Source organism: Musca domestica, unplaced genomic scaffold (assembly GCF_030504385.1).
Source record: "Musca domestica strain aabys unplaced genomic scaffold, Musca_domestica.polishedcontigs.V.1.1 8, whole genome shotgun sequence".
Classification (NCBI taxonomy): domain Eukaryota; kingdom Metazoa; phylum Arthropoda; class Insecta; order Diptera; family Muscidae; genus Musca; species Musca domestica.
Genome location: NW_026712409.1, coordinates 18,334,732 through 18,357,515, shown reverse-complemented (window position 1 = coordinate 18,357,515; position 22,784 = coordinate 18,334,732). Strand labels below are relative to the sequence as shown.

Here is a 22,784-nt window from a genome sequence, read left to right as displayed (position 1 = left end):
CCCGAAATGTCAATATTTAAGGAGTTATGGCCGTTTTAAAAAGGCTATTTTCTCACTTTAAATAACTGCATCAAACGATGCTAAAAACCCCGAAATGTCATATTTAAGGAGTTATGGCCGTTTTAAAAAAGGCTATTTTCTCACTTTTAAATAACTGCCATCCAACGATGGTAAAAACCCCGAAATGTCATATTAAGGAGTTATGGCCGTTTTAAAAAAGGCTATTTTCTCACTTTAAAAACTGCAATCAAAACGATGCTAAAAAACCCCGAAATGTCATATTTAAGGAGTTATGGCCGTTTTAAAAAAGGCTATTAAATAACTGCAATTTAAACGATGCTAAAACCCCGAAATGTCAATATTTAAGGAGTTATGGCCGTTTTAAAAAAAGGCTATTAACTAACTGCATTCAGAAACGATGCTAAAAAACCCCGAAATGTCATATTTAAGGAGTTTATGGCCGTTTTAAAAAAGGCTATTTTCTCACTTAAATAACTGCATTCCAAAACGATGCTAAAAAACCCGAAATGTCAATATTTAAGGAGTTATGGCCGTTTTTAAAAAAGGCTATTTTCTCACTTTTTAAATAACTGCCATCAAAACGATGCTAAAAAACCCCGAAATGTCAAATTTAAGGAGTTATGGGCCGTTTTAAAAAAGGCTATTTTCTCACTTTAAATAATGCAATCAAAACGATGCTAAAAACCCCGAAATGTCAATATTTAAGGTTATGGCCGTTTTAAAAAAGGCTATTTTCTCACTTTAAATAACTGCCATCAAAACGATGCTAAAACCCCGAAATGTCAATATTTAAGGAGTTATGGCCGTTTAAAAAAAAGGTATTTTCTCACTTTTAAATAACTGCCATCAAAAACGATGCTAAAAAACCCGAAATGTCAATATTTAAGGAGTTATGGCCGTTTTAAAAAAGGCTATTAAATAACGGCAATTTAGACGATGCTAAAAACCCCGAATGTCAATATTTACGGAGTTATGCCGTTTTAAAAAAGGCTATTTTCTCACTTTAAATAACTGCCATCAAAACGATGCTAAAAACCCCGAAATGTCAATATTTAAGGAGTTATGGCCGTTTTAAAAAAGGCTATTAAATAACTGCAATTTAGACGATGCTAAAAACCCCGAAATGTCAATATTTAAGGAGTTATGGCCGTTTTAAAAAAAGGCTATTTTCTCACTTTAAATAACTGCCATCAAAACGATGCTAAAAACACCCGAAATGTCAATATTTAAGGAGTTATGGCCGTTTTAAAAAAGGCTATTAAATAACTGCAATTTAGACGATGCTAAAAACCCCGAAATGTCAATATTTAAGGAGTTATGGCCGTTTTAAAAAAGGCTATTTTCTCACTTTAAATAACTGCCATCAAAACGATGCTAAAAACCCCGAAATGTCAATATTTAAGGAGTTATGGCCGTTTTAAAAAAGGCTATTAAATAACTGCAATTTAGGACGATGCTAAAAACCCCGAATGTCAATATTTAAGGAGTTATGGCCGTTTTTAAAAAGGCTATTTTCTCACTTTAAATAACTGCAATCAAAACGATGCTAAAAAACCCCCGAAATGTCAATATTAAGGAGTTATGGCCGTTTTAAAAAAGGCTATTAACTAACTGCAATTTAGACGATGCTTAAAAACCCCGAATGTCAATATTTAAGGAGTTATGGCCGTTTTAAAAAAGGCTATTTTCTCACTTTAAATAACTGCCATCAAAACGATGCTAAAAACCCCGAAATGTCAATATTAAGGAGTTATGGCCGTTTAAAAAAGGCTATTAAATAACTGCAATTTAGACGATGCTAAAACCCCGAAATGTCAATATTTAAGGAGTTATGGCCGTTTTAAAAAGGCTATTTTCTCACTTTAATAACTGCAATCAAAACGATGCTAAAACCCCGAAATGTCAATATTTAAGGAGTTTATGGCCGTTTTAAAAAAGGCTATTAAATAACTGCACTTTTAGACGATGCTAAAACCCCGAAATGTCAATATTTAAGGAGTTATGGCCGTTTTAAAAAAGGCTATTAAATAACTGCAATTAGACGATGCTAAAAACCCCGAAATGTCCATATTTAAGGAGTTATGGCCGTTTTAAAAAAGGCTATTTTCTCACTTTAAATAACTGCCATCAAAACGATGCTAAAAACCCCGAAATGTCAATATTTAAGGAGTTATGGCCGTTTTAAAAAAGGCTATTTTCTCACTTTAAATAACTGCCATCAAAACGATGCTAAAAACCCCGAAATGTCAATATTAAGGAGTTATGGCCGTTTTAAAAAGGCTATTTTCTCACTTTAAATAACTGCCATCAAAACGATGCTAAAAACCCCGAAATGTCAATATTTAAGGAGTTATGGCCGTTTTAAAAAAGGCTATTTTCTCACTTTAAATAACTGTCATCAAAACGATGCTAAAAACCCCGAAATGTCAATATTTAAGGAGTTATGGCCGTTTTAAAAAGGCTATTTTCTCACTTTAATAACTGCAATTAAAACGATGCTAAAAACCCCGAAATGTCAATATTTAAGGAGTTATGGCCGTTTTAAAAAAGGCTATTTTCTCACTTTAAATAACTGCCATCAAAACGATGCTAAAAACCCCGAAATGTCAATATTTAAGGAGTTATGGCCGTTTTAAAAAAGGCTATTTTCTCACTTTAAATAACTGCCATCAAAACGATGCTAAAAACCCCGAAATGTCAATATTTAAGGAGTTATGGCCGTTTTAAAAAAAGGCTATTTTCTCACTTTAAATAACTGCCATCAAAACGATGCTAAAAACCCCGAAATGTCAATATTTAAGGAGTTATGGCCGTTTTAAAAAAGGCTATTTTCTCACTTTAAATAACTGCCATCAAAACGATGCTAAAAACCCCGAAATGTCAATATTTAAGGAGTTATGGCCGTTTTAAAAAAGGCTATTTTCTCACTTTAAATAACTGCCATCAAACGATGCTAAAACCCCGAAATGTCAATATTTAAGGAGTTATGGCCGTTTTAAAAAAGGCTATTTTCTCACTTTAAATAACTGCCATCAAAACGATGCTAAAAACCCCGAAATGTCAATATTTAAGGAGTTATGGCCGTTTTAAAAAAAGGCTATTTTCTCACTTTAAATAACTGCCATCAAAACGATGCTAAAAACCCCGAAATGTCAATATTTAAGGAGTTATGGCCGTTTAAAAAAGGCTATTTTCTCACTTTAAATAACTGCCATCAAAACGATGCTAAAAACCCCGAAATGTCAATATTTAAGGAGTTATGGCCGTTTAAAAAAGGCTATTTTCTCACTTTAAATAACTGCCATCAAAACGATGCTAAAAACCCCGAAATGTCAATATTTAAGGAGTTATGGCCGTTTTAAAAAAGGCTATTTTCTCACTTTAAATAACTGCCATCAAAACGATGCTAAAAACCCCGAAATGTCAATATTTAAGGAGTTATGGCCGTTTTAAAAAAAGGCTATTTTCTCACTTTAAATAACTGCCATCAAAACGATGCTAAAAACCCCGAAATGTCAATATTTAAGGAGTTATGGCCGTTTTAAAAAAGGCTATTTTCTCACTTTAAATAACTGCCATCAAAACGATGCTAAAAACCCCGAAATGTCAATATTTAAGGAGTTATGGCCGTTTTAAAAAAAGGCTATTTTCTCACTTTAAATAACTGCCATCAAAACGATGCTAAAAACCCCGAAATGTCAATATTTAAGGAGTTATGGCCGTTTTAAAAAAGGCTATTTTCTCACTTTAAATAACTGCAATAAAACGATGCTAAAAACCCCGAAATGTCAATATTTAAGGAGTTATGGCCGTTTTAAAAAAGGCTATTTTCTCACTTTAAATAACTGCAGTCAAAACGATGCTAAAAACCCCGAAATTTCAATATTTAAGGAGTTATGGCCGTTTTAAAAAAAGGATATTTTCTCACTTTAAATAACTGCAGTCAAAACGATGCTAAAAACCCCGAAATGTCAATATTTAAGGAGTTATGGCCGTTTTAAAAAAAGGCTATTTCTCACTTTAAATAACTGCCATCAAAACGATGCTAAAAACCCCGAAATGTCAATATTTAAGGAGTTATGGCCGTTTTAAAAAAGGCTATTTTCTCACTTTAAATAACTGCAATTAAAACGATGCTAAAAACCCCGAAATGTCAATATTTAAGGAGTTATGGCCGTTTTAAAAAAAGGCTATTTTCTCACTTTAAATAACTGCCATCAAAACGATGCTAAAAAACCCCGAAATGTCAATATTTAAGGAGTTATGGCCGTTTTAAAAAAGGCTATTTTCTCACTTTAAATAACTGCCATCAAAACGATGCTAAAAACCCCGAAATGTCAATATTTAAGGAGTTATGGCCGTTTTAAAAAAGGCTATTTTCTCACTTTAAATAACTGCCATCAAAACGATGCTAAAAACCCCGAAATGTCAATATTTAAGGAGTTATGGCCGTTTTAAAAAAGGCTATTTTCTCACTTTAAATAACTGCCATCAAAACGATGCTAAAAACCCCGAAATGTCAATATTTAAGGAGTTATGGCCGTTTTAAAAAAGGCTATTTTCTCACTTTAAATAACTGCCATCAAAACGATGCTAAAAACCCCGAAATGTCAATATTTAAGGAGTTATGGCCGTTTTAAAAAAGGCTATTTTCTCACTTTAAATAACTGCCATCAAAACGATGCTAAAAACCCCGAAATGTCATATTTAAGGAGTTATGGCCGTTTTAAAAAAGGCTATTTTCTCACTTTAAATAACTGCCATCAAAACGATGCTAAAAACCCCGAAATGTCAATATTTAAGGAGTTATGGCCGTTTTAAAAAAGGCTATTTTCTCACTTTAAATAACTGCAATTAAAACGATGCTAAAAACCCCGAAATGTCAATATTTAAGGAGTTATGGCCGTTTTAAAAAAGGCTATTTTCCTCACTTTAAATAACTGCCATCAAAACGATGCTAAAAACCCCGAAATGTCAATATTTAAGGAGTTATGGCCGTTTTAAAAAAGGCTATTTTCTCACTTTAAATAACTGCAATTAAAACGATGCTAAAAACCCCGAAATGTCAATATTTAAGGAGTTATGGCCGTTTTAAAAAAGGCTATTTTCTCACTTTAAATAACTGCCATCAAAACGATGCTAAAAACCCCGAAATGTCAATATTTAAGGAGTTATGGCCGTTTTAAAAAAGGCTATTTTCTCACTTTAAATAACTGCCATCAAAACGATGCTAAAAACCCCGAAATGTCAATATTTAAGGAGTTATGGCCGTTTTAAAAAAGGCTATTTTCTCACTTTAAATAACTGCCATCAAAACGATGCTAAAAACCCCGAAATGTCAATATTTAAGGAGTTATGGCCGTTTTAAAAAAGGCTATTTTCTCACTTTAAATAACTGCCATCAAAACGATGCTAAAAACCCCGAAATGTCAATATTTAAGGAGTTATGGCCGTTTTAAAAAAGGCTATTTTCTCACTTTAAATAACTGCCATCAAAACGATGCTAAAAACCCCGAAATGTCAATATTTAAGGAGTTATGGCCGTTTTAAAAAAGGCTATTTTCTCACTTTAAATAACTGCCATCAAAACGATGCTAAAAACCCCGAAATGTCAATATTTAAGGAGTTATGGCCGTTTTAAAAAAGGCTATTTTCTCACTTTAAATAACTGCCATCAAAACGATGCTAAAAACCCCGAAATGTCAATATTTAAGGAGTTATGGCCGTTTTAAAAAAGGCTATTTTCTCACTTTAAATAACTGCCATCAAAACGATGCTAAAAACCCCGAAATGTCAATATTTAAGGAGTTATGGCCGTTTTAAAAAAGGCTATTTTCTCACTTTAAATAACTGCCATCAAAACGATGCTAAAAACCCCGAAATGTCAATATTTAAGGAGTTATGGCCGTTTTAAAAAAGGCTATTTTCTCACTTTAAATAACTGCCATCAAAACGATGCTAAAACCCCGAAATGTCAATATTTAAGGAGTTATGGCCGTTTAAAAAAGGCTATTTTCTCACTTTAAATAACTGCCATCAAAACGATGCTAAAAACCCCGAAATGTCAATATTTAAGGAGTTATGGCCGTTTTAAAAAAGGCTATTTTCTCACTTTAAATAACTGCCATCAAAACGATGCTAAAAACCCCGAAATGTCAATATTTAAGGAGTTATGGCCGTTTTAAAAAAGGCTATTTTCTCACTTTAAATAACTGCCATCAAAAACGATGCTAAAAACCCCGAAATGTCAATATTTAAGGAGTTATGGCCGTTTTAAAAAAGGCTATTTTCTCACTTTAAATAACTGCCATCAAAACGATGCTAAAAACCCCGAAATGTCAATATTTAAGGAGTTATGGCCGTTTTAAAAAAGGCTATTTTCTCACTTTAAATAACTGCAATTAAAACGATGCTAAAAACCCCGAAATGTCAATATTTAAGGAGTTATGGCCGTTTTAAAAAAGGCTATTTTCTCACTTTAAATAACTGCCATCAAAACGATGCTAAAAACCCCGAAATGTCAATATTTAAGGAGTTATGGCCGTTTTAAAAAAGGCTATTTTCTCACTTTAAATAACTGCCATCAAAACGATGCTAAAAACCCCGAAATGTCAATATTTAAGGAGTTATGGCCGTTTTAAAAAAGGCTATTTTCTCACTTTAAATAACTGCCATCAAAACGATGCTAAAAACCCCGAAATGTCAATATTTAAGGAGTTATGGCCGTTTTAAAAAAGGCTATTTTCTCACTTTAAATAACTGCCATCAAAACGATGCTAAAAACCCCGAAATGTCAATATTTAAGGAGTTATGGCCGTTTTAAAAAAGGCTATTTTCTCACTTTAAATAACTGCCATCAAAACGATGCTAAAAACCCCGAAATGTCAATATTTAAGGAGTTATGGCCGTTTTAAAAAAGGCTATTTTCTCACTTTAAATAACTGCCATCAAAACGATGCTAAAAACCCCGAAATGTCAATATTTAAGGAGTTATGGCCGTTTTAAAAAAGGCTATTTTCTCACTTTAAATAACTGCCATCAAAACGATGCTAAAAACCCCGAAATGTCAATATTTAAGGAGTTATGGCCGTTTTAAAAAAGGCTATTTTCTCACTTTAAATAACTGCCATCAAAACGATGCTAAAACCCCGAAATGTCAATATTTAAGGAGTTATGGCCGTTTTAAAAAAGGCTATTTTCTCACTTTAAATAACTGCCATCAAAACGATGCTAAAAACCCCGAAATGTCAATATTTAAGGAGTTATGGCCGTTTTAAAAAAGGCTATTTTCTCACTTTAAATAACTGCCATCAAAACGATGCTAAAAACCCCGAAATGTCAATATTTAAGGAGTTATGGCCGTTTTAAAAAAGGCTATTTTCTCACTTTAAATAACTGCCATCAAAACGATGCTAAAAACCCCGAAATGTCAATATTTAAGGAGTTATGGCCGTTTTAAAAAAGGCTATTTTCTCACTTTAAATAACTGCCATCAAAACGATGCTAAAAACCCCGAAATGTCAATATTTAAGGAGTTATGGCCGTTTTAAAAAAGGCTATTTTCTCACTTTAAATAACTGCCATCAAAACGATGCTAAAAACCCCGAAATGTCAATATTTAAGGAGTTATGGCCGTTTTAAAAAAGGCTATTTTCTCACTTTAAATAACTGCCATCAAAACGATGCTAAAAACCCCGAAATGTCAATATTTAAGGAGTTATGGCCGTTTTAAAAAAGGCTATTTTCTCACTTTAAATAACTGCAATTAAAACGATGCTAAAAACCCCGAAATGTCAATATTTAAGGAGTTATGGCCGTTTTAAAAAAGGCTATTTTCTCACTTTAAATAACTGCCATCAAAACGATGCTAAAAACCCCGAAATGTCAATATTTAAGGAGTTATGGCCGTTTTAAAAAAGGCTATTTTCTCACTTTAAATAACTGCAATTAAAACGATGCTAAAAACCCCGAAATGTCAATATTTAAGGAGTTATGGCCGTTTTAAAAAAGGCTATTTTCTCACTTTAAATAACTGCCATCAAAACGATGCTAAAAACCCCGAAATGTCAATATTTAAGGAGTTATGGCCGTTTTAAAAAAGGCTATTTTCTCACTTTAAATAACTGCCATCAAAACGATGCTAAAAACCCCGAAATGTCAATATTTAAGGAGTTATGGCCGTTTTAAAAAAGGCTATTTTCTCACTTTAAATAACTGCCATCAAAACGATGCTAAAAACCCCGAAATGTCAATATTTAAGGAGTTATGGCCGTTTTAAAAAAGGCTATTTTCTCACTTTAAATAACTGCCATCAAAACGATGCTAAAAACCCCGAAATGTCAATATTTAAGGAGTTATGGCCGTTTTAAAAAAGGCTATTTTCTCACTTTAAATAACTGCCATCAAAACGATGCTAAAAACCCCGAAATGTCAATATTTAAGGAGTTATGGCCGTTTTAAAAAAGGCTATTTTCTCACTTTAAATAACTGCCATCAAAACGATGCTAAAAACCCCGAAATGTCAATATTTAAGGAGTTATGGCCGTTTTAAAAAAGGCTATTTTCTCACTTTAAATAACTGCCATCAAAACGATGCTAAAAACCCCGAAATGTCAATATTTAAGGAGTTATGGCCGTTTTAAAAAAGGCTATTTTCTCACTTTAAATAACTGCCATCAAAACGATGCTAAAAACCCCGAAATGTCAATATTTAAGGAGTTATGGCCGTTTTAAAAAAGGCTATTTTCTCACTTTAAATAACTGCCATCAAAACGATGCTAAAAACCCCGAAATGTCAATATTTAAGGAGTTATGGCCGTTTTAAAAAAGGCTATTTTCTCACTTTAAATAACTGCCATCAAAACGATGCTAAAAACCCCGAAATGTCAATATTTAAGGAGTTATGGCCGTTTTAAAAAAGGCTATTTTCTCACTTTAAATAACTGCCATCAAAACGATGCTAAAAACCCCGAAATGTCAATATTTAAGGAGTTATGGCCGTTTTAAAAAAGGCTATTTTCTCACTTTAAATAACTGCCATCAAAACGATGCTAAAAACCCCGAAATGTCAATATTTAAGGAGTTATGGCCGTTTTAAAAAAGGCTATTTTCTCACTTTAAATAACTGCAATTAAAACGATGCTAAAAACCCCGAAATGTCAATATTTAAGGAGTTATGGCCGTTTTAAAAAAGGCTATTTTCTCACTTTAAATAACTGCAGTCAAAACGATGCTAAAAACCCCGAAATTTCAATATTTAAGGAGTTATGGCCGTTTTAAAAAAAGGATATTTTCTCACTTTAAATAACTGCAGTCAAAACGATGCTAAAAACCCCGAAATGTCAATATTTAAGGAGTTATGGCCGTTTTAAAAAAGACTATTTTCTCACTTTAAATAACCGCGACTTAAATGATGCTAAAAACCCCGAAATGTCAATATTTAAGGAGTTATGGCCGTTTTAAAAAAGGCTATTTTCTCACTTTAAATAACTGCAGTCAAAACGATGCTAAAAACCCCGAAATGTCAATATTTAAGGAGTTATGGCCGTTTTAAAAAAGGCTATTTTCTCACTTTAAATAACTGCCATCAAAATGATGCTAAAAACCCCGAAATGTCAATATTTAAGGAGTTATGGCCGTTTTAAAAAAGGCTATTTTCTCACTTTAAATAACTGCAGTCAAAACGATGCTAAAAACCCCGAAATTTCAATATTTAAGGAGTTATGGCCGTTTTAAAAAAAGGCTATTTTCTCACTTTAAATAACTGCAGTCAAAACGATGCTAAAAACCCCGAAATGTCAATATTTAAGGAGTTATGGCCGTTTTAAAAAAGGCTATTTTCTCACTTTAAATAACTGCCATCAAAACGATGCTAAAAACCCCGAAATGTCAATATTTAAGGAGTTATGGCCGTTTTAAAAAAGGCTATTTTTAAACTTTAAATAATATTTATTTGATTTTTTTATATTTTATTTTTCAGAATATTTTCAGGAACATTCAGAGATATAATTTTAATTTTGAAGATTATGGTCCAAAAGACCTACAATGGTCCGGTGTACCAAAAATATAGGGTTTTTAAAAAATAATTTTTCAAGACTTAATGATGATGTTTTTAGAATATATTTTTAATAACTTCCAGGTACAAAATGGCGGATTTCTGATACTATTTCTCAAGGTCAAGAAATAGTGTTTTTTTTTTTTTTGAATAACTTTTCAAAAACTCTAGGGTAAAAATGAATTGTTTTTTATGATTTGTTGATGATTTTTTAGGACTCTTAGCATCAAAGTATTAAAGAATATTTTTTCAAACTCCAACAATGGACCTTTTTAGAACATTTTTTAGAGAACTTTTAGGATCAAAATCTACGTTTTTGGAATATTTTTGAAAACCTAAGAATTGTGGCCAAAATTATTATTATTATTATAATTAAATTATTATAATATAAGAAGTTTATTTAAGAATTTTCAGGCCAAAATTATGGATTTGTTTCAAAATATATTTTAAGGAACTCCCATCACCATTTAGGGCCAAAAGCTTGACATTTCAAGACTATGTTTAGAAATTTCCAGGTCAAAAATTATGGGTTTTTAAAAATATTTTGAGGAATACCCATGGATGTTCTGAGGTCCAACACACTACAGAATGTGGATTTTTAAGACCATTTTTAGGAATTACCAGGACCAAATTTGTGAATTTTAAATACCACTTCAATTTTAAAATCAAGCAGGCCAAAAATTGAGAATTTATTAAAAAAAATATTTTTTAGGTCCTCCCAAGGCCAAAATTGTAGATTTCTATAAGAATGTTTTTTACGGTCCAACGTATTAACAATCCTGGATTTTTTTTTTATCTTCCTATTATCGGGATGATTTTTAAAGAATTTCCAAGGCTCAAAATATATCATTATTTTGTAGTTTTTTTTTTTCCAGGAACTGTTGAAGCCATAATCATAGATTATTCTACTTTTTATTTGAAACAATTTTGTCTTAAGTATTACAAAATTAATTTACCTTAACTTAATCGCAGCCGTACAATTATTCCTATCTACTTTAATATTGAATGGAGATAATTACAGATCTGCTTGTCTCTTCATACAAGTGGTCTTGGCTACCTACTGAACTCATCGATATGTGTGAGTGTGTGGGTTATAACCTTTATTATCTTGCATATTATGGTATGCTACAGCTTACAAGATCTCTGAATGGTACACCTGTGGTATTTTATGGCGGCTGGAAAGATATATTATTTTAGAATATTTATTTATAATTGCTAGATTTTCTTAGCACCTCTGGCGCACCTTATAGTATATAAATAAGTATTTTGAACAATATTTTTCAGGACATAAAATCCCACTGTAACACATGGTTATTAAAAATCCCATAAAAACAATTCATATTTATTTTTTTTCTTCAACAGCCGACTTTTATTTTAATCAAAACAACATAAAAAATTAATCACAACTTTTAAACAAATTATTTAAACAAATACTTTTCAATTCCTGTATTATCCTTCGAATACTTGTGCAAAGAGAGACAGGGACATTTACAGCATCCGAAGAGGACATATCATCATAATTAACTTCATTTAGATTTTAATGCCACGCTTCTCGGCCTCATCCTTGTACTTGTTGTAGTAGACATGTTCGGGATCGTATTTCTCCTGTAGGGCCTTCCATTCTTCGGCTTTGTTTTCAATGATATAACGAATAACCTTGTCGGCATTGGCCTTTTGCTTTTCGTTACATTTGCTACATTCGGTTTGCAAAGCATCGGGTAGAGTATTCTTCAATTCACGGCCATCGGGGGTACAGGTTCCCTGATCAATCAGGCATTTGTAGTAGTTGTTGAAGAGGCGTTCCGATTTGAGGATTTCATCGATATCGATGTTATCGTATTTCGTGGTGTATTTCTCATCGGCCGGTTTGGCTGCCACCATGCAAGCGGCCAAGGCAATGAAGAAGGCGAAAATTAGAAATTTCATGTTGATGAAGGTATCTGCACTAGAAGTATAAAGAAAAATGAAGGTTAACAGGTGTAAAAAATTTTAAAATTAATAATAATGATGATGATAATAATAATAATAATAATAATAATAATAATAATAATAATAATAATAATAATAATAATAATAATAATAATAATAATAATAATAATAATAATAATAATAATAATAATAATAATAATAATAATAATAATAATAATAATAATAATAATAATAATAATAATAATAATAAAAATAATAATAATAATAATAATAATAATAATAAATTAATTAATAAAAAAATAATAATAAAATAATATTGTTGGAAATATTTTTTAAAATAAATTTTAAAGTAATTATTAAGATATTTTAAATAATAATTAGAAAAAAATCTGTTAACTTTTGATATTTTTAACAATTAAAATACATTATTATTATTATTCTTTAAAATAAATATTTTAAATTTTGTATTTTCATATATAAAATATTCTACTTTTTTATTATTAAATATTTGTTTTGTACAATTTTTGTTTTATCTTAAGAGAAAAATAATATTCTGTTTTTTAAATTTTTAAATATTTTTCCAAAAATATTTAATATCTTTGCATTTCTTTTTTACAATCTATTTATTTTTGTTTTTAATATAAAACAAAAATAAATAAATTGTAAAAATATATATAATAAATATAATAAAAAAATATTTAAATATCATAAAAATATTATATTCTATTAATTTTAATTAATTAATTAATTTTAATTTCTTCGGATTGTTGTTTTTTTGTGTAATCTATTTTTTGGTTTTATATTAAAGAATATAAATAAAAATATTCTGTTTTTTAATTTTTAAATATTTTTTAAAACATATTTAATTTAGTTTCTTTGGATCTGCTTTTTAACAATTCATTTCTTTTTTGGTTTATATTAAGGGAAATAAATAAAAATATTCAATTTGAAATACTTTTTAAAATTATTAAATTTAATTTCTTTGGAATTTCTTTTCTACAACTGTTTTGTTGTTGTATATTAAATGAAATAAATAAAAATATCAACTTTATTTTTAATTTTTAAATATTTTTCAAAAATATTTCATTTAATTTCTTTGGATTGGGTTTTATGTAATCAATTTTTTTTGTTATATATTAAAGAATATAAATAAATAAAAATATAGTATGTTTTCAATTTGAATTTTTAAAAAAAAAAACTTTATTTTTCCAATTTGAAAATATTTTTCAAAAATATTTAATTTAGTTCCCTGGATTTTGCTTTTTAAAAATTCAATTTTTGTTGTTTTATATTAGGGAAAATAAATAAATAAATGTTTTAGTGTTTTTAATTTTTAAATATTTTTCAAAATTATTTAATTTAAGTTTTTCTTCATCTATGTTTTATATAAAAGGATATGAATGAAATTTTTTTTTTAATTTTTAAATATTTTTTAAAAATATTTGATTTAATTTCTATGGTTTGTCATTTGAAATATTTCTGTTGCTTTACATTAAAGGAATTAAATAAAAATTTTATTTTTTTTTAAATTATTAAATATTTTTCAAAAATGGATTTTTAAATATTAATTTTTTAAATATTTTTCAAAAAAATTTGATTTAATTTCTTTGGATTTCCTATTTGAAATTTGTTCTTTTGCTTTATATTAAAGGAATTAAATAAGAATGTAATTTTCTTAAATTATTAAATATTATTCAAAAATATTTAATTTAATTTCTTTGGATTTGCTTTTTTAATTTTTTTTATATTACAGGATATAAATAAAAATTTTTTATTTATAATATTTATATTTTATTTATTTTTATTTTAATTTTTAAATATTTTTTATAAATATTTAACTTAATTTCATTGTTTTATTTTTTTATTTTTGCTTTTATTCATGGATATAAATACATTTTCTATAGAAATTTTTGTATTAATTTTGTTTCATTTTTTTAATATTTTGGTTTAAAATTTGGCATTTTATAAAATTTCACGACTTAAAAAAACGTTTTTTTTAAATTAATTTCTAAAAAAATTTTAAATTTTTAATATTTTTATTTCGTTTTTAAACATTTGAGTCCTTCTTCTCCATCTCCAACTCCGCCTTTCACATTTTTAAAGGCAATTTTTATTTGGTGTTTCACATTTTTTGCTTTTTAAATGTGTTTTTAATTTAATATATTTAACCTTAAGGTAGAATATTTATTATTGATTCATTAAATAAATTTATTTTCTTGAATGTATTTTTAACAAGCGTATATATTTTTAAATAAAAATGCATTAATTTTTAAAACATTTTTCCCAATTGTTTTTTTTTTAATGAACAAATTTACTTTATCATTTCAAAAAAAGTGCTTTTTAAATGCATTTTTAATTTAATATTTTTTATTACAAAAATATTTTTTTTTAATTTTAAAAATACTTTAAATTTTATTTAACCTTAGAGTACAATATTTATTATTGAATTATTTTATTTTCTTGAATTCGTTCATTTTTACAACATTTTTCCTACTTTGTATTTTTTATTAACAAATTTACTTCATTACATTAACATTATTATTATTTTTTATCTATTTTTTTACTAATCACAATATTTTCTTATATATTTTTGGATTTTTAAATATTTTTTATTTTATTTATTTTTTTATATTTTTTATTTCTTTATTATTTTTTTTTTTTCAAAAAACTCACACAAGTTTTGTTTTTGTTCTAATCTGCACTTGATCGATTGTAAACAAACAACCTGACTAGTTTCTGCCCGGCCACTGGCCACCTATTTATATCGGAATTTATTGGCCATATTCAATCAGAATATTGAGTACTTGCAGCAGTGCTCAATTCCAAGTCATGCTTCTAGCCACTCATCCATCCAGCCAGCAGCAGCGGCGGCTGTTGCTGCTTACGCCGCTGTTTGCGCTGCTGCACTTACTCATGCGAGAAGAAGAAGAAGTTGGGCGGAACTTCTACGAAAGCTTTATTTTATTATTATTCTTTTGAGCTCAAGTGTTCTGAATGTTAATGTAATAATGCTTTGATATTTTGAAAAATTTCCGCAGGCCGTTTCAAAACAAAGAAAAAAGCAACGATTTAAATTTTTATGATCCCATTTAGCTGTTGTTCGATTGATCTAAATGACGAATTTAATTGCTGTTATTCGTATCAATTCCTTGTTGGATGGGGGGATTTTTTTTGCGGAATTGATTTGTGTTGTAATTTTCAGATGTGCTAACAATGAAAACCTTAATAATATGAAGGATTTTGAGGGGTTCCTTTAGGAAAAATAGTGGATTCTTAAAAAAATAATAAAAGTTGGAGGATCCTTTTATCCAATACTGCATCGATTTTTCAACTAATTTTTTAAAGTCCATTTTAGCCAATACTTTGTGTTTTACTAACAATTTTGAGAAGACCCTTTAAGCCCATAGAGCATGAATTTTTTAGAATTTTTTGAGATCTTTTTTTAAGAAATACTAAATGCATTTTTTCAAGAAAAAACCCTTTAAGTCAATACTGAATGTATTTTATAAAGAATTTTGAAAGGTCCCTTTAATTAAACACTGCGTGGATTTTATGAAAAAATTGAGGTCCCTATAAACCACGACTGCGTGGATTTTTTCAAGAATTTTGAAAGCTCCCTTTAATCAATTACTTCGTGGATTTTTTAAATAAATAAACCACGACTGCGTGGATTTTTAAAATAATTTTTTGAGGTCCCTTCAAACCACGACTGCGTGGATTTTTAAAATAATTTTTTGAGGTCCCTGCAAACCACGACTGCGTGGATTTTTGAAAGAATTTTTTGAGTTCCCTCTAGGCCACTACTGCCTGGATTTTTAAAGAATTTTTAGAGGTCCCTCTAAGCCACAACTGCGTGGATTTTTTAAAGAATTTTTACAGGTCCCTCTAAGCCACTACCGCGTGGATTTTTTAAAGAATTTTTACAGGTCCCTCTAAGCCACTACTATATGCATTTTTAAAGAATTTTTAGAAGTCCCTATAAATCACTACTGTGTGGTTATTTTTTGAGATTTCCCTATAGGTCACACTGCTTGGATATTTTTAAAGATATTTAAAGGGGTTCCTTTAAGCCACTACTGTGTGGATTTTTAAAGAATTGGTAGAGGTCCCCAAAAGCCACTACTGCGTGGATTTTTTAAAGAATTTTTAAAGGTCCCTCTAGGCCACGACTGCGTGGATTTTTTAAAGAATTTTCAGAGGTCCCTCAAGGCCACTACTGCGTGGATTTTTAAAGAATTTTTAGAGGTCCCTCTAGACCACTACTGCGTGGATTTTTAAAGAATTTTTAGAGGTCCCCAAAAGCTACCACTGCGTGGATTTTTTAAGATTTCTCAAAAGACCCTTTAAGTCACTACTGCGTGGATTTTTTTAAGATTTCAGAAAAGTCCCTTTAAGTCACTACAGCGTGGATTTTTTAAAGACTTTTAGAGGTCCTCTAAGCCGCAACTGCGTGGATTTTTTTAAGAATTTTTAGAGGTCCCTCTAAACCACTACTATGTGGATTTTTAAAGAATTTTTAGAAGTCCCTATAAACCACTACTGCGTGGATATTTTTTGAGGTCCCTATAGGTCACACTGCTTGGATATTTTTAAAGATTTTTAAAGGGGCTCCTTTAAGCCACTACTTTGTGGATTTTTAAAGAATTTTTTGAGGTCCCCAAAAGCCACTACTGCATGGATTTTTTAAAGAATTTTTAAAGGTCCCTCTAAGCCACTACTTTGTGGATTTTTAAAAAAAATTTTAGAGGTCCCCAAAAGCCAATATTGCGTGGATTTTTAAAGATTTTTTTGAGGTCCCTACAGGTCACACTGCGTAGATATTTTTAAAGATTTTTTAAAGATCCCTTTAAGCCACTGCTTTGTGACTTTTTAAAAAATCGTTAAAAGTGCCTATAATCCACTTCTGGGTGGATTTTTTAAGAACCTTTAGAGGTCCCTATAAACCACTACTGGGTGGATGAAACAAAATGAAAGGCGCTTTAAGCCACTACTGCGTGGAATTTTTATAGAATTTTTAGAGCTCACTTTATTTCAATACTTTGTCGACTTTTTAAAGGATTTTTAGTGGTCCATTCAACCCAATACTTCGTCGAATTTTTAAAAAAAATTTAGAGATCCCATTGGCAAATCTTGTGAAAATATTTTTCTTAAGTACTACAAAAACGAATCTAACTTAACCTCACCGCAGCCACACAATTATTCTTATCTTTTTTTTTAATTTCGAATGAAGAACATAGCAGGACTGCTTCTATCATTCAAGTGGTCTTGGTTAACTGCTGAACGCATCTCACATATAACTGTATGCGATATTAAGAATTTTCAGAGGAAATTTATTACTCAATACTACCTCGATTTTTAAAGAATTTTTGGTGATTCCTTTTTAGAGTTAATGTCTATAAAGAATTTTTAGAGGTCCCTTTTTTCCAATTCTGCGCGGATTTTTTTTTAAGAATTTTTTTCTGGTTTCTGTTTTAAATCTGATTTTATTTAAAAATATTTTTCTTAAGTGCTACAAAAACTTATCTAACTTAATCTAATCGCATGCATACAATTATTCTTATCTATTTTAATATTGAATTGAGAACATTGCAGGGCTGATTATATCTCTTCAAATCAAGTGGTCCTTTATTATCTTACATATTATCGTATGCGACAGCGCACAGGATCACTGAATTGTACACATGTGGTATTTTAGGGCGGTTGGCAAGATATGAAATTTTATATTATTTATTTATTTATAATTGCTAGATTTTCTTAGCACCTCAGGTGCACTCAAAATTTTTTGAACATATTTCTAGATGGCCCTTTATGCCGAAACTGCATAGATACCCTTAAGTCAATACTGAGTACATTTTTTGTTAAAGAATCTTCAGAGGTCCATTCACTCAATACGGAGCAATTTTTAAAGAATTTTAGAGGTGCCCGTAAGTCAATACTGCAAGGATTTTCAAAGAATTTTTGGAGGTCTCTTCGAGCCAAAAATATTTGCATATTTAAAGAATTTTTTGAGGCCTCTGAAAGCCAATATTACTCAGACTTTTTTTAAAGAATTTTGAGAATTAAGGAATTTTCAGCGTTTTTTACATTTTCCATCTAGAATCTTAACTAACGGCCACTTCATAAAAAACCTATTGATAAATGCTATAGAAATTCAAAGCTTTGGCTCAAAGCAAAGCAACGAAAGCTTTTCTTGCTCCCATGGCATGACTGCAACTCAGCCAAATGCAAATACTCAATGTTCTAATCGTTGAACATGGCCAATAATGACTATAAAAAGGTGGCCTATACTTCAATGGAAGCCAGTCGCTTGTAAACAGCAAACAATTGAACATTACCAGTACTCTCTCAAATAATTCCATGTGAGTTTAATTAATTAATTAAAAAAAATTATTGGTGGCAAAAAAAATATGTGAAAATACTTAAAAGAAAATTACAAGTGTAAAACAATTAAAGTTCAGATGCCAGTGCTATTTTCAGTTGGACGGAATCTTCAATGTGGATTTTATAGAAAACAGGTTTTCCTGTAGGAACTACTTAGATCAGACTAACCGTCTACCTAATAAATATCTAAATCAAATAGAGCACAAACATTGTCCTTTTGTTCAAGAAGTCCTTGTTATTCGCTTAGCCATATGGCTACAGGTCGTATGTATCTTTTTTTTTTGATACGCCAGAACGTGCCTAATCGAAATAACGGCTTTAGACCCTAATTCTCTTCAAACCAAATCCGTTTCAAGACATTTGAAGTCGATCTAGCCATGTTCGTCCGTCCGTCTGGCTGGTGTGCACGATAACTCTCGAAGGGAATATTTGATTTTTTCAAAACTGCATACATCGAAATATTATATCAAACTTAGACCGAGTTCGAAGATGGACAATATTATTCCACTCCTTCTGGTACCTCCCCTAGAAAAGGTCAAAATTTTCAGAAAAATATATTCTTGCACAGAAGGAGAAAGGATAATCCGATTTCGCTGCAATTTTGCGAATCCTAATATTTGCATGAGTTCTAAGTCAGATGCGAAAATGGACAATATCGGGCCACTCCATTAAGTAACTCCCCCAACAAAGGGTCAAAATTTTGAATAATTATAACTCTTATGAAATGTGGTGTAAGAGTCCGATTGTTTTCAAATTTCATGTATGACAATATTTTTACTAACCCAAGGTCTGGTGTGAAGATGGAATATATAGGTCCACTATGGGACCTCCAGCACAAAAGGTCGAAATTTTCAAAAAATATTTTACTGCACAGAATGCGAAAAAATAATCCGATTTTGGTCGAACTTTGCGAATCCTAATATTTGCATGAGTGTTAGGTCATATGCGAAAATGGACAATATCGAGCCATTCCAATCAGTACCTCCCCCACAAAGGGTCAAAATATTGAATAATTATCTTAATCTTGCAAAATTTGATACTAGAATCCGATTGTTTTCAAATTACACAGATCACAATATTTTCATTAACCCAAGGTCTAGTGTAAAGACAAAATATATCGGACCACTCCATCTGATACCTCCCCCACAATGGGCCAACATTTTAAATATCCATGAAGCTTATAAAACGCGAAATTAACATCCGATTCCATTCAGACTTGGCACATCTCAACATTTCTATCAACACAAGATCTGTTATGAAGATGGTAGAGATCGGACCTTTTCTTCTGGTACCTCCCCCACAAAGGGTCAAAGTTATGAACAACCTAAGCGATTAAAAATCCGAAATAAGCATCCGGTTCTCTTTATATTTCGAATATCCATTATTTTTACTTACTTAAGATAAGCTGTGAAGATGGGATACATCGCTCCACTCCTACTGGCACCTTCCCCACAAAGGGCCAACATTTTGAATATCCATGAAGCTCATAAAACGTGAAATAAATATCTGATTCCATTTAGGTTTGGGAAATCTTAATATTTCTATCAACAGAAGATCTCTTAGAAAAATGGTAGAGATCGGACCATTTCTTCTGGTACCTCCCCCACATAGGGTTCAAGATATTGAAAAGCAAAACTCTCAATGAACGCGAAATAAGCATTTAACTCTCTTCAAATTTTACAAACGCAAACATTTTTGCAAAAAAAAAAGATCTGCTGGGAAGATGATATTATCTGCGAACCCCTCCTTCTGGTACCTCACCCATAAAGGGTCACCAATTTGAATGTCCATGAAGCTCATAAAACGCGAAATTAGCATCCGATTCCGTTCAGACTTGCTATATCTTAGTATTTCCATCAACACAAGCTCTCTTAGAAAAATGGTAGAAATCGGACCATTTCTTCTGGTACCTCCCCCACATAGGTTTCAAGATTTTGAATAGCAAAACGCTCAATGAAAGCGAAAAAGGCATCCAACTCTCTTCAAATTTCACGCATACAGACATTTTTGCTAACACAAGATCTGTTGTGAAGATGATATATATCTGAGAACCCCTTCTGGTACCTCACCCACAAAGGGTTACAATTTTTAATATTTTTTTTTTTGTCATAACGTGCGAAACTGGTCAGCGATTCTCCAATATCCATATATTTCTCACAACCAGAAACCTGAGATGAATGCGGAATTTATGATTTCGCATAAAATTGGATATAAATGTTTGATTTTTTTCAAATTTTTCACATACCAATATTTTTATCGGTATTAGATGAAGTGTGAAAATGGTCCGCTATACGTGAGGAGTCACGCATATTTCACATTTTCCAAAAATTATCACACATCTCATATAAAATATCGGAAGTAGTCGATATGGTCCAAATCTGGTGCGTTGTAATATTTTTATCAGTCTTAGGTCAAATACAAACATCAATATTTTTATCTGTATTGGATGAAGTGTGAAAATGGAATACTTCGGTCGACTATATCTAGTAGCTCATATACATTTCAACATTTTCTAAAAATTATCAGATATCTCATATAAAGTGAAGGAAGTAACCAGTATAGTTCAAGCCTGGCAGGTCGCAATATTTATATCACATTTATTTAGTACAGATGCGAAATGGAGTGTATTGACTCATTCCTTCGCAACCTACTCCATAGAGAATCATCAATTTGAATAACCATAACGGAAGTCAAAATATATTTAAATAATCGAACATTGGCTGAGGAAATACATCTGTCGAAAAAAACCGACTGATACTACTCTTTATCTAATTATTTAATTTTTGAGTTGTTCATAGCCTTTATAATCATGCACCCACACACCGGATTACTGGCTGCTGGGAAAATGGGAAATGACGCCATCTACACTTCAAGTTGAAAACATTGCATAGTTGCATACATTAGGGCGCAGAAAAGATAATAAATTATGCGGCAGTGCTTTCAGTAATTTATTAATTTTTTAACTAACCATTTAAACATTATTCTCATCTATTGCTGAATCGAATAGAGAACTTGGGATTGTCCTTTCACTGAAATAGTTAGAATTTCTAAGCGATACATGAACCTGTTCATAGTTTTCATTATCATGCACCGCACAGCAATTAATTTGCTGAAAAGTGGTAAATAACGCCATCTATACTTTAAGTTGATTAAATTGCATAGTTGCATACATTAGGGCGCAAAAAAGTTACTAAGCACTTTGGCAGTGTAAAAAGTTATTGTTAGTTTCATTTGGCGACCAACAGGTGGGATTTGAACCAAAGATCAAACAAACCCGGTCTAAAAGCTTGGTTTTATTTTTAAGTCTAGTCACTCATCCAAAATCGATCCGGGTTTTTGACAAGAGAGTTTAGTAATCACAAAATCCAAATATACAAAACTAATACATGCGATTAAACAATTTACCACCAAATCAAATTAAAAAAATTTTAATTTTTTCATTAAAAAAATAATTATTAATTAATAAAAATTAATCTCTTCCGCTTCATTACAGTTGAATTGAATTGCAAATTTCCCCCCACAGCCAAAATGAAACTTTTAATTGTTGCCGTACTAATTGCCTGTGTCGCTGGCCTTCCAGCCGATGACGACAAATACACTACGAAATACGATAACATCGATATCGATGAAATCCTCAAATCGGAACGCCTATTCAACAATTACTACAAATGTCTGATTGATCAGGGTACATGTACTCCCGATGGCCGTGAATTGAAAAATACCCTACCCGATGCTTTGCAAACCGAATGCAGTAAATGTAACGAGAAACAAAAGGCCAATGCCGACAAGGTAATTCGTTACATTATCGAAAACAAAGCCGAAGAATGGAAGGCCCTGCAGGAGAAATACGATCCCGAACATGTCTACTACAACAAGTACAAGGATGAGGCCGAGAAGCGTGGCATTAAAATCTAAATGAAGATGGCGCTAATGTGTGAGAGAGAAAAAATGAGAGAATACTCGCTGTGTGAAGAATTGTTGTTGGCCTATAAAAACGTAAATGTTCCTGTCTCTTTGTGGGAAATATGAAAATAAACTACTGTTATTTGTTTGTATTGTAAATAATATATACAGTTTTATTTATTACTAGACATTGGGTCTCATGTATGTAGAATATTCCATAGTCTCTGGTGAAAATTATATATTATACTCAGCTTTTTATACCCTCCACCATACATAGTATGGAGAGTATTTTAAGTTCGCCATTCCGTTTGTAACTCATCGAAATTATTTTAGATCCAATACGGTATATATATTCTTCATCAGCATAAAATTCTAAGACGATTTAGCCTTAATTGCGTTACAGTCAAAACGAATTAAGATAGGAAGGTAAAATTTTGCACATATCTGTCTTTTGTCTGCAGGCAGGTCAAGTGGGCTATATCAGTCCTCGATATTG

General features: G+C 30.8%; 3 protein-coding genes across 4 annotated transcripts in view; 1 reads left to right on the top strand and 2 right to left on the bottom strand.

Annotated features, from left to right (window-relative positions):
• The window catches only part of LOC101898743 (ejaculatory bulb-specific protein 3), a 183,143-nt gene that overhangs the window by 42,331 nt on the left and 118,028 nt on the right, over nucleotides 1-22,784 (bottom strand). The window lies entirely within an intron of this gene.
• LOC101898540 (ejaculatory bulb-specific protein 3-like) lies at nucleotides 11,417-14,810 on the bottom strand. 2 transcript variants are annotated; one of them, XM_005182219.4, is made up of 2 exons: nucleotides 14,678-14,810; nucleotides 11,417-12,020 (listed from the first exon to the last, which is right to left on the bottom strand). In XM_005182219.4, the coding sequence occupies exon 2, from the start codon at nucleotides 11,999-12,001 to the stop codon at nucleotides 11,606-11,608; it is 396 nt and encodes a 131-aa protein (XP_005182276.1). In that variant the 5' UTR covers nucleotides 12,002-12,020; nucleotides 14,678-14,810; the 3' UTR covers nucleotides 11,417-11,605. The 2 variants fall into 2 exon arrangements, with proteins under 2 accessions (XP_005182276.1, XP_011291982.1); XM_011293680.3 differs by having other exon boundaries at nucleotides 11,417-12,015; nucleotides 14,678-14,745.
• Nucleotides 18,276-22,447, top strand: LOC101898365 (ejaculatory bulb-specific protein 3-like). Its single transcript, XM_005182218.3, has 2 exons — nucleotides 18,276-18,363; nucleotides 21,879-22,447. Exon 2 carries the CDS (start codon nucleotides 21,914-21,916, stop codon nucleotides 22,298-22,300), a length of 387 nt encoding a protein of 128 aa, XP_005182275.1. The 5' UTR covers nucleotides 18,276-18,363; nucleotides 21,879-21,913; the 3' UTR covers nucleotides 22,301-22,447.

Coding starts and splice junctions, on each gene's coding strand:
- LOC101898540 (XM_005182219.4), bottom strand. CDS start 12,001: ATGAAATTTCTAATTTTCGCCTTCTTCATTGCCTTGGCCGCTTGCATG.
- LOC101898365 (XM_005182218.3), top strand. CDS start 21,914: ATGAAACTTTTAATTGTTGCCGTACTAATTGCCTGTGTCGCTGGCCTT.